Source organism: Triturus cristatus, chromosome 10, assembly GCF_964204655.1.
Source record: "Triturus cristatus chromosome 10, aTriCri1.1, whole genome shotgun sequence".
NCBI classification, from domain to species: Eukaryota; Metazoa; Chordata; class Amphibia; order Caudata; family Salamandridae; genus Triturus; species Triturus cristatus.
The window spans coordinates 536629370-536641546 of record NC_140593.1 but is presented as its reverse complement, the minus strand read 5'-3'; the positions used below and the strand labels follow the sequence as shown (position 1 = coordinate 536641546).

The 12177-nt window shown below is 40.5% G+C and overlaps 1 protein-coding gene across 9 annotated transcripts in view; it reads right to left on the bottom strand.

Moving 5' to 3' along the window:
• The window catches only part of KMT2C (lysine methyltransferase 2C), a 1736691-nt gene that overhangs the window by 101732 nt on the left and 1622782 nt on the right, over positions 1-12177 (bottom strand). For all 9 annotated transcript variants that reach the window (XM_085632007.1, XM_085632012.1, XM_085632004.1 and 6 more), the window contains 3 exons: positions 9822-9920; positions 2797-3922; positions 849-985 (listed from right to left, as the gene is read on the bottom strand). In XM_085632007.1, the coding sequence (XP_085488133.1) occupies positions 849-985; positions 2797-3922; positions 9822-9920 (1362 nt within the window). The remainder of the gene's footprint in view (positions 1-848; positions 986-2796; positions 3923-9821; positions 9921-12177) is intronic.

Here is a 12177-nt window from a genome sequence, read left to right as displayed (position 1 = left end):
CATAAAATACAACGCTGTCTACCTAAATATACCACAATTAAGTTTAGTTGCCAAAAAGTATTACTGTGACAATTAGTTTAGATGTTATAGTGTCTATTCTACAACTGATCAGTAACAATTTTTCTCTCTAGTAACCTACTACGCTCATAATATACTCAACCCCCAAGTTTTGTGAAATGAAAGCAAGCGTGTTGAGGGTCACTTTTAGCATTCTAAATGGAGGTAAATTAGCTGTGCCTTTGCAGTGCAAGCTGCTTGATTATGAAAGCTACTGCCAATGATTTACAGAACAAGGACAGGCAAGGCCATCTAGTGTTGTTAGTGAGGTAATCAAGAAAATTAGCTTGTTTAAAGTAAACCAAACTTTATTTTCAAACTAACGTGGTCCTCCTATTCAACTAAGAAAACATGAGTAACTTGCTATAACAAATGACTACTGTCCTTAATAGTTTTGCACCAGACAAGCTTGCGGCGTTCCATGGATGAAAGCTGCCTCCTCACATGACTATGGCCTGCTGCAAGACAAGTTCTCTCAATGCTGTCTCAAAACTCTACCATCAAGTTATTAGGCGATATCTAATTATGTCACTTAGTTCTAAAAAAATAAAAAATAAAAAAGCACAAAAAAAATACGTACTTTGAGTAACTACATTTCTGATGCCATAAATGCGTTTTAAAGTGTATTCTACAAATCTCTGAAACATCACATTATAATAATTTACATTAAGAGCCATGACTGATGCTGGACATGGTTCTGTTCCCACCACAAATAGAACAAATAAACCCTTCTGCAATCAATCATGTTACACAAAGTATAAATATCAGTAGTGAAGCAGGGGATTACTTACAGATTCAGCTATTCTTGCCACAGCAGAGACTGTTAAACCAAACAGGTCTTCCCCTTTCAAGTACATCGGAAACAGCCGCAGAATTTCAGTGTCCTTCCTACAGCGAGCAACAGGTTCCAGGATTTTATCCCAAACACCTAGTAATACCATTCACCGGATACAAGAAGGCATACAGAGTTACTTACAACTCAAAGGAGAATTCCTTATTAGAAAGACTTTATTCTAAATGTTGTTTTACAGGCATACTTCTAAAGAAAATCAACATGTGCAAACTATTCCAAAATAATCAAATGTGTGTCTGATATTGTAATTCAGCCTCGAACTTGCATGAACAACCTTTTAAACGAAAGAACTATTTTTTCTGAATGCCAGCTAGAAGCTCACCTAACAGAGACAGAGGGAGAGGAGTAAATGGGACTAGAATCCTTTCAGTTGCTGGTAAACTGCCAATTGGAAAGCAGTGAGCAGCACTGTGGCTAAAAGAGGCGTAACCTAACTGGATGGAGCCAGGAGGGTAAGCATTATGACAAGCAACAACTCAGTGGAAGCTGAAAATTACAAGACCAAGATAAAATTATTCACAGCACGGATCTTAATCTTTAATATGGGCTCCAGAACTCAGTGACTTTTTGGGGTACATCATAACTGGAAGAGGCAATCCCAGTATAGAACACTTTCAAACTGTTTAAGATTTTGCCAAGACTCAAAAAATATAAAGCGACATAAAGTACCAGTGACAGTGGGGACATTAGACTATGTAAGAATAACAACTCAGGTAGAGTGTCCCTCCGAGGCCCTCCCAGAATCCAGGGAAGGAACAAGTTACTTTTCCATAATGTTCCTTTAGGCACATATAAAAAGAAGCCAAATGCACATATTTGAAAGAGGGGAAGCTCTGCTTTCCAAAGCTGTGTAACTACTGATCTTAATTGTGCTGATCAGATAAAAATATTGAATAGTGCTTTCAAAAAAGGAAGGTTTACATATTTGCAACAATCTATTATAGGTTGAATAAATTTGGTTAAAAAAACTGTTTTATATAATTTACTGACGTGAGACTGCTTTATATTGCACATTGACAAGTTATTACCTGCAAGACACCTATTCAGCATGTTTATAGGGGACACATTCCACAGAGAGAAACAAGGGAGACGTACACTGTATAAAAGGAGTTTTGTTCCTTGTGTGGACTACCTTAGAGATCTTCTAAGATACAACTAAGACTAAATATGGGTTGAAATACTAGAAAAATCTGCCGATTTCTTTCCTTTGTGTGTTCCTAACAGCCCGTAACTGTTTCATATTCAGTCTGAAACTTTTGAGGCTTATCCAGATGTCCAACCGCATCAACAATAGTGATTTGCCATTTAATGCTACCCCTCTACAGCTACATGTTGTTATCCCAATAGAGAATAAACTGTAGCGCAAAAAAAAGAAAAAAAAATTCTGAGTAGGAAAACAGTATTTAACTTTAAATGAGAAAATAACTATTATTTGAGGCAATAGGTAATTTCACTGTATTTATGAAGACGGTGTTTCACAGTTTGCCACAAAAATGTGCAACAAAGTCACAGCCACTTGATATATCATATCCACTATTTCAGCTTATCCATAGCAAGAGAACAAATGATCTACTTTCTGCTACACATACAAATCATGATTAAAAAAACAATCATTACCTGGTGATTTTAGTTTAAATGCAGGTTACTGAGAAGGTCACATCAGGCTTCCAGGAAATTAGCACCTACCTACAGTTAATGTATCCATCAATTTGACACAAGAGTACTTTAAGACATCAAACTGAAAAAATATGGCAGGATGAAGCGATCCCAATTTGATAACAAGGACAAGATCTGCATTTAAACTGTAAAACGTATCTTCCAAGAAACATTAAAAGTTAGGCATTTTGATTTCGGATTATCACGTAGATTACAAATATTTCCCCTACCTTTTGGTGTTGCGTCGCTAAGTACCAGATCTTCATGGCCATGTTCAACAACTTTGATGACAAACCAAGGAAGCCCATCCTTCTCCTCAATACAACACAAGTATCGACAGCGCCTGTTAGCATAGCGCATGCTCCAGTATAGTCGACTGGCTTCGTAACCAACTGGAAAGAGGGCTGTTGAGGAGTGGAAAGCATGCATCTGTTGCGGCATTAACTGGCCAATGGTGTGGAAGATTAAACTTCCAACACGGAAAGTATGGTCCCGTTCTCCACGTTGTACTATACTTGCAATCTGCCGTACTTCGTCTCGCTGAACATAAACTCGCCGAAAGACTGCAAAATAATTAAGTTCTTGCTCATGAGCTCCCTTTGGCTTGTGCATGGGGCAAAGCATAGTTTTATCTTTAAAGAACATGCATTGTGCTTTATTGGCACAGGTAAAGTGATAAATGTTGGTACACCGTAACCTGTGACAGCCACTAGTGGCACCCATTTTGTGACAGAGTACACATTTCATTTGCATTCCTCTGCGCAATGCCAGTTCTACATTTATTAAGGCACCAGCCTGTGTCTCATAGACTTCAGTAGACCATAGAGCACAGTTCAAATGGACCCAAACATCGAGGTCAAGGTTAAGAAGTCTTGCTGGTCCGTTTGTATGTCCATCACCTTCTGTATGACAGAAGCAACATTTTCGATAGTCTCTCGGCAGGGGGTCAGGTTTCAGGGATGTGCCAAGTTTCTTAATAAATTCATCTAGTTCACCTTCACACTGTGTTTTAAATATCCCTTTAGGGATTACAATCTGAATATTCCATTTCTTCCACTTCATTCCTTTCCATTTTTTGCTTGGTGGTCGCAAATCATCAAACCCACTATGAACTGCTTTCATCTTCGGCTTCAGCTTTACTGTCACTTTCAGTTCATCAGGTTTAACTTCAACTTTGGTTGTTTCAAACCCAGCAGGTGGGAAGGTGATGGGTGGGGAGGAGGATGGAGGAACCTTTTCGTGCAGCTGAGGCAGACAATGTACATCCAGAGTAGAGATGTTGTTGCTGTACTGATGAAATGCTGCTTTGGGAGGTGTTTCTTGTAAAACAGACTGCTTTATTGAAGAAATTGTTTCCTGGGAATAGTACAGAGAAATTAAAATTATCAAAAGTACAATTACATACATCCCTCCTTGCATTCAAAAGTATAGGACCTTTGGTTACAACTAAAACCAACTCAGGATAGTTATCCTGGTACCTAGATTCATGCAATTAATAAGAAAGAAAAGCCACTACTTTCCAACTAGATTATTATCAAAGTGAATTACTACTGATCTTTCACCGTATCCTTTGCTGAGATAAAATAAGGAAACACAGAGAATAGTGCGGAAACACCAAAATAAATGTCTGTTTTTTCTTTTGACCTGAGCTTGAAAAAGAACACAAACTAAACCATTAGACAAGTCAGTGCTAGAGTACAAAGTTATAGCTGTATCTTAAACTGCCCAAAGCATACAGCTATTAGAAAATGGCAGACCAACTCAAAACAATAGACAGTGTTCACTTTCTGAAGGAATAGACAGAAGTGTTAAGTAAAGGTGGAAGAAAAAGAACAACCTACTAAACCTGTGGTGACTTTAATACAATTAAGTACGAGTTAATTGTCAATGTAGCGAAACATGTGGATTGTACCTCTAAACACAAGCAGAGAGGTCAAGCTGGAAGAGCAGATCCTTGTTATAAGCATAGAGTGACAAGCACCGTTGCTTGGCTTCTCTATCTTTGCATCCTGATCAGAAATTAAAGCAATTAGGCTAGAGAGCTATAGAGCAGGAAGGTCTTAAACTAAAAAAAATGTTCGCTGCAGCACAAAAGGTCCCTGGAACTCTTCATGGTCAATTAAGTACTCAAATTAATGTTCTCTCTTCCTGTTAAATGTTAAAAATCCATCTTTTCCCCTTCATTAAATTACAAATGTCTGTGACGCCTCCAATGGTATCCTCCTAAACTACCCAACTGCGTCTCTATTTTGTTTCTATACTTACTTGTGAAGTACACAGACAAGAGTTTTGATTTACAGGTTGAAAATGTTAAACGAACGTGGTCAATAAGATCAATATCATCTAAGAAAAAATATAATTTCACTGGTGCAATCAAGGGTACTATTCGCTCAACATCATTACAGAATAAAAAAAAAAATATCATTTTACCAGCGCAGGCACAGATACTGTTCAGACTGCACTACTCAGAATGTCCTCTCTAGGCAGGGATGCCAAAATATGTCTTACCAAACTGGAACAAAAACAACACGAGCAAGTGCCTGTGCTCTAATATGGCTGCACTCTTGTTACATAAAGCTCAGTCTGTATTTAAGGATGCCAACCTACAGAGATGTGTATTATTACCTGTGGTGTCCTTGTGAATACAAATAAGCAGAAGGCAGGACAAAAGAATAGGCAAGTAGGTTTATTGGCACCTCATCCATCAACCGCTCTTCTCCAACTACCCACTTCCAGAACCCCACGATAGCCCTTCTGATTCCACATTGGAATCCATGCCACATTCTGACCTTAGGCCAGTTAGCTCCACTGTACATTGCCACACATCTTCCCCCTCAACAATAATAATAACAGAATTGCAAATAATCATAAAACAAGAAAATCATCATACAGCATCAGGACAAAGAAACATAAGCTGCCCTGTAACATACTACTAAAATGAACAGAAAGGCATCACAGTAAAATAAACATGTGACATGGCGAAGCACAAATGAACCCCACACACTCTAGCATGACCAACCTATAACCTAACATAGTCCTTCATGTAAACAGGAAGTCTACGCACCCTTTGACTTCTTTCCCGGATGCCCCTCAAGACCCCAGACTGATTAGAACCAGAGGACAAGAGACCAGAGGACCCAGAACCAGAGACTAACCTGTTGCTATCCGCCTGACCAACAGAAGCAACAGGATTGACCACTACAACGCGACTCTTGTTCCAAATCCTCCCATCACTTGTTTTTACAGCGTTATTAAACACTTTAATCACAGATCTTACATTGGTAAATTTTGACCAAGGTTGACATCCCACAGGAGCTCTTATCTTAACCATATCTCCAACCTTCACCACCTGAAATTGGGCACCTTTCTTACCATCAACATAAAGTTTCCTCAAAGCCTGCTTCTCTATCTCTCTATCCCTCCACCTCCCTACCTGATTATCAACAAAACCCTTGTTTAACTTCATCCAACCAGGACACAACAAAGTATTAGGTATCCTTCCTTTAAATAATTCAAAAGGAGCCCTCCCGGTAGTTGAATGAGGAGACACTCGGTGAGCCAAAATTCTGTCTTGAAGTGATTCCTTCCAATTCAACCCACTGGCTCTTGCCAACTGAATACTCTCCTTAAGAGTCTTGTTGACCCTTTCTATTGCACCATTAGCTTCAGGATGATATATGGCACACCTTTTATGTTGAATACCACACCTCACCATAAAATCCTTGAACTCACTAGAGGTAAATTGTGGTCCGTTGTCCGAAAGAATGCTGTTAGGAAAACCCTCTCTCTTGAAAATTTCCTGCAAGAACCTGATGACACACATCGTAGACACATCCCTAACAGCACCTACCTCTATCAACCTGGAGTATAAATCCAGAACCACTATTAAATATGGAGTATCACATACCCCATGCAAAGGACCAACAATGTCAATCGAAACCTCATCCCAAGGATGATCAGGTAACTTCCTGCACACCATTGGAGTTTGTTTAATCTTCAAAATCTTGTCACTAGCACAGCATTCAGGACACTCTCGAACCAACCTCTCTATCTCCATATCCATGCCAGGCCACCAAAACTGCAACCTCAGCAGTTCCTTGGTCTTGACAATCCCAAGATGACCAATATGAGCAAAATTGAGCAACTTCTCTCGAATACCCACCGGAGGAACCAACCTCGTGCCCCTTGAAAGTATGCCGTCCACCACAGAAAGCTCATCAGAAACTAATCTCCAGGGTTTCTCCAACTGTTTACCTTCCCCCAACATCACCATCACTCTTGTAATTTCATCATCCTTATTGATTTCTGAAATCCAATCCTCTTGGGTAACAGTACCATCTGTGATTTCACACACATTAACCACCTCATTATCATCCTTACCATCCTCCTCATTGCTTTCTTTGAGATCAACCAACCTAGAAAGACAGTCCGCAGATCTATTTACCACACCCGGAATGTAATCAACCTCAAAATTAAATTCCTGTAAAGAAATGATCCATTTCCTTATTCTAGAAGAAATGGAGTCAAGACCTTTCTTAGAAAGCACCTCCTTCAAGGGCTTATGGTCCGACAAAACACTAACCTTCACACCCCACACCAGATTTTTAAACTTCCTTAAAGCCCAAAATATGGCTAAAGACTCCTTCTCTATAACCGAATAACCCCTTTCAGACCCTCTTAGACACCTCGAAGCACAAGCGATCAAACAATCCACTCCATTCTTCTTCTGAAGCAGCACCGCCCCCAATCCTTTTTCACTAGCATCTGTCATGATAACCGTCGGATCGCTAGGCACAAACGCATGAAGGGCTGGCGCTTTACTCAACTCCTTTTTGATCAAGACAAACTCCTCCTCACACTCACTTGACCACAAAAACACCACATTTTTTACAGTCAATTTCCTCAAACAATGAGTTTTACTTGCATAGCCAGGGATAAATTTACTGTAAAACTCTACCATACCAAGAAAAGAAAGCAATTCTTCCTTGTTGACCGGTACCGAAACATTCATGATGGATTCCACCAATTCCTTCTTGGGAAAAACCCCATGTCCAGTTATACAATGTCCAAGATAATTTACCTCCTGCAACCCAAATTTACACTTATCCTTCCTAAGAGTAAGACCCGCTTCCCTTAAACGTTGCAGGACGGCAAAAACCCGACTATCATGCTCTTGTAAGGTGTTCCCAAAAATCAAAAGATCATCTTGATAGCATTTAACTCCAACAAGACCCCTGAGAATGTGCGACATTATTCGTTGAAACACAGAAGCCGCCGAGACAAGCCCGAACGGCATTCTACAAAATTTAAAAGTACCCATGGGGGTAACAAAAGCAGTGAGATCCTGGGAGAAGTCATCTAACTCAACTTGATGATAAGCTGAGGCCAAATCAAGAGTTGAAAAGTATTTCGCACCACCCAACGTACCAACCATCTCATCGATGTTCGGTAAGGGAAACTTATCTACTATGACCTCTTTGTTCAAAGCCCTCAAGTCAATGCAAAGGCGAATTTCGCCAGTAGCCTTCTTGGCCACGACTATCGGAGCCAACCATTCTGTAGCTTCAACTGGTACAATTATGCCTGCCTTCATCAATTTATCTATCTCTTTCTGAACGCCAGCTTGTTCATTCAACGGAAATCCCCTTACTCTAGCCACAACAGGTACCGCTCCTACTCTTACTATCCCATCCTCGTCGCCAAATAAATGTGGTGTCCTTGTGAATACAAATAAGCAGAAGGCAGGACAAAAGAATAGGCAAGTAGGTTTATTGGCACCTCATCCATCAACCGCTCTTCTCCAACTACCCACTTCCAGAACCCCACGATAGCCCTTCTGATTCCACATTGGAATCCATGCCACATTCTGACCTTAGGCCAGTTAGCTCCACTGTACATTGCCACATTACCCATGTATATATACATTTTCTCTCTTCCTGTTACAGAACAATTTTTCCTCCACAACCACTGGTTCCTCAAGCTATTTTTACCGTTCTTTTAACCCTTACCATGCCACTATTTTATTATTCTAACCATTTCTTTGTCACTTATGACAAACCTTTTTAGTAATAAATACATCACATTTAATGCATTTGAAGTGAAATAAATACGCCCACCTAACATTTCGGGTAAGGACAACTTTAAGTCCAATGTACAGTAAAAATTAACTAAATGTATTTATTTAAATACATTAAATTTAGTTACTTATTTCTCACTAAAAGCACAGAAAATGTATATTTGATTAACTAAATTACACAAAACTTTGCCCTACTGCTAACGTAAAAGGCCCTTATCTCAAACTTAATATCAATTGTAACATTACACTTAATCCAAATTATTTCGAAATGACTTAGGTACAGTATGTTGCCACTATCCTGAACCTAACGCTAATCCTATCGCTTACACTAATCATTGTTAAATATTTATTTGTATTTTATGCAATATCATTGTATTAAATTAATTAAATATAATTCAATCATTTAAATAATGTAATTTTTTTAATAAGGTTTCCTTATCCTACCTCTAATGCTATCTCTAACCCATACCATTAATCAAAGCATAACCCAATACACATTTTGGCTCCTTTTAATTCAATAATTTTTACGTTTTCCATTTGTAAACATATTGTATTCTCACTGACAATGCTACTAATCATAGCTCTACATCCAATCATTTATTTTGCTAAAGTATTTCAAATCAACCTAATACTAATTGTGTTTACTCAGATTCAATTAAAGTGAATATAATTTAACTAAATAAAACACACATTAATGTATTTAATTTTACCCTTATTATATGAGGTGTTGGTTGACAAGGTCTTCATATCCGACCAAGAATTGTCCTTGAGTCAATGGTAGGTTTGTGGTGAAGGCCCTCTTGCATGCAGGTGAGAGAAAGTCGGCCTCAAGTTAGGACTAGCTAGGTATATATATGGTATAACACCATTCAGACTGAGTGGACTAATTATGATCAGTGTGTATGAGTGCACAGCCAGAAAGTGAAAAAAGGACAGTGGATGCACAATTATACTGTGATGCACTGCAATAGTGTCCTGCATCATGCTGGAAGAAGGATAAAAGCCCTTTTGAGTTTATAACTATTGGTAGAGACATTTAGAATAGCCCTTCTTTACGCTAGTATACTGCTTATCACTGTAAAAAGGAAACCATATATTGGGCAACTGTGGAGTGAGAAGTGGTGTTTTATATTGTTTGGTGTTTTTTTCAGACTTTTGTTGTAAGTGATTAACAGTTACCTTGCACTCGAAATGCTTTTCTTGCGATGAATGGAGAAGGAAACAGTTGTTACTGCAAAAGACGATATTCTCCGCCACACCAAGGCTCTCATTGTGCTCCTATGGATCAAATTCAAACATGCAAATATTTTCACTTGATATTCAAATTTTCAAGCTATACTATCATTTTACTAATTGGAAAAGTGTTCCACAACTCTATTAGAATAGCTAGAGGTGTACTGTTGTAGAAAGAAAAGACAATTATGTGAAATTGGGCTGCCATCCTATATCTAAGCTATACTGCACTTTTAAGTTTACTTTTGAACTGAATGGAGAAAATTACAGGGCATAAGGTGCACATATAAAATATTTTACATACCTTGGTCTACTTTCTTTTACATTGTCACAGGGTATGTCTTAGGATATTGGCAAACGTTTTCCACATGAGCAATACCAGTACAGCAGAAAACAATCCCTAAATAACAAGTTACTTACCTTCAATAAGGATCTTAACTGGTAGAGACTATCCAGCTGCAGATTTTTTACCTTAGAATACTCCCCACGTGTCAGACTGGATCCAGAAATTTTTGACGAGCAGTACCCCTACGTGACAGTAGGTGGCGTCGTTAAGCTTTGCATTGCATCGTTGGCATCACCTGCGACAAAAATGATACACGTGATGCCTAGATAGGCGCCACCTCAGCGTGCTGTAATCAGTTTTTTTTCCCCGCAACCTTTCCTGCCAGAAGCGCAGAGAGCTACAAGGAATACTGACCACTGGGTGTGCGAAGCTGGAGCCCTTAAAAGGGTTAAACCTTTACACTATAATCCGTTCGCAGAGCAGTGAGGATCAGTAAGGAATCTGTGGCTAGACAGAGTATCTACCAAATAAGGAGTTACCGAAGGCAAGTAACTTGTCCATCTGATAGAGACTTCCAGCCGCAGATTCCTTACCTTAGAATAGATACCCAAGCAATAACTACCCGGAGGTGAGGCTGCGATATGGATTAGATTAAAACATCCTCTAGGACCAAACAGACCAAGAGACCATCACACCGGACAGGACTGTCCAGGCTGTAGTGTTTCGTAAATGTGCGCAAGAAAGTACACGTCACTGCCAGACGGATATCCAGGACAGGAAGTCCGCGAGCTAATGCAGTGGTCGCAGCCTTGGCTCTAGTAGAGTGAGTACAGCTGAGATGAAAGGGAGTCAGGTGTGACTTTGGCACATTGATATTGACCGCCAGCGAGTGTAGGAGGTTCGCCATCTGGAGGTGGGAGACTATTGCCTGCGGCGAGCCCGCCTTCAACGGCCTTGAGGTAGGGGTAACTGGAACCATATACCCTCTGGAGAGGAGCTGCAACCACTGTCGTGACCTGGGTAAAACCCTGATGGGAGCTGGTAAGGCCAAGGGGAGCACAGAAAACTGAAAGTGCTCTTGGCCCACTATGAACCACAGGGAATACAAGGATGTGGAAATATGCATCCTGCAAGTCCAACACTACCATACAGTCTGCTGGGTCCAGAACAGACGGAACTTGAGCGAGCAGGAGCATTTTGTATTTTACCTTCTTGAGTAGGAGATTGAGAAGACGCAGGTATATTATAGGGTGTAGACCTCCATTCTTCTTTGGCACCCGAAAGAGGTGGGAATAGCATCCACGACCTACTTCTGAAATTGGCTCCCTCTCTATAGCTCCCTTGGCCAAGAGAGCAGACAATTCCTGACAGAGTAGGAGTGGTGGTCCTGCATCAGCCTGTCATAAGCAGGTGGCATGAGTGGAGGGATGGGTATAAAGGAATAACCCCTTTGGACGATTTGCAAATCCCAACAGTCGGATGTTGTTGACCTCCAGTGATTTTGGGTGGGGAGGGGGGAGGGGCTTAGGACATGCTGACAGGCCCAACATCTGGCTACCTTCCCACGTGGTCTACGGGAATTGCATCCTCTGTCACAAAAAGGTTGGGCAACGGGCTGGCTGTAGTAGCTGGGAGGGTAGAGACACGGTTCAAAAACCCTTCAGTGGCCATGAAATGGTTAGAAGGCAGACTGGGGTTGGTGAGAGGCCATGGAAAGTCAAGGGCATGTCTATGAGCGATGCTTGGGCATCCCCAGAAATGCAAGTGGTTCTCAATTAGGCGTGGAGACTAATGGCCGCCGACTAAATCCCTCTGCCCAGCGAGTCTGTCAAGTCCAGCCAACATCATTTGGTGAACTTGGCTGCATCTCTCCCGTCAGCAATTACTTGAGAGTATGGCTCGGGCCTCCTCCAAGACCATTGGCAGTACCTGTGCAACCAAGTCCCAGATAGTGTGGGGGTATCGGCCCAAGAGGCACACAGTGTTCACTTACGCAGTGCTAGGCTGGCAGAAGAG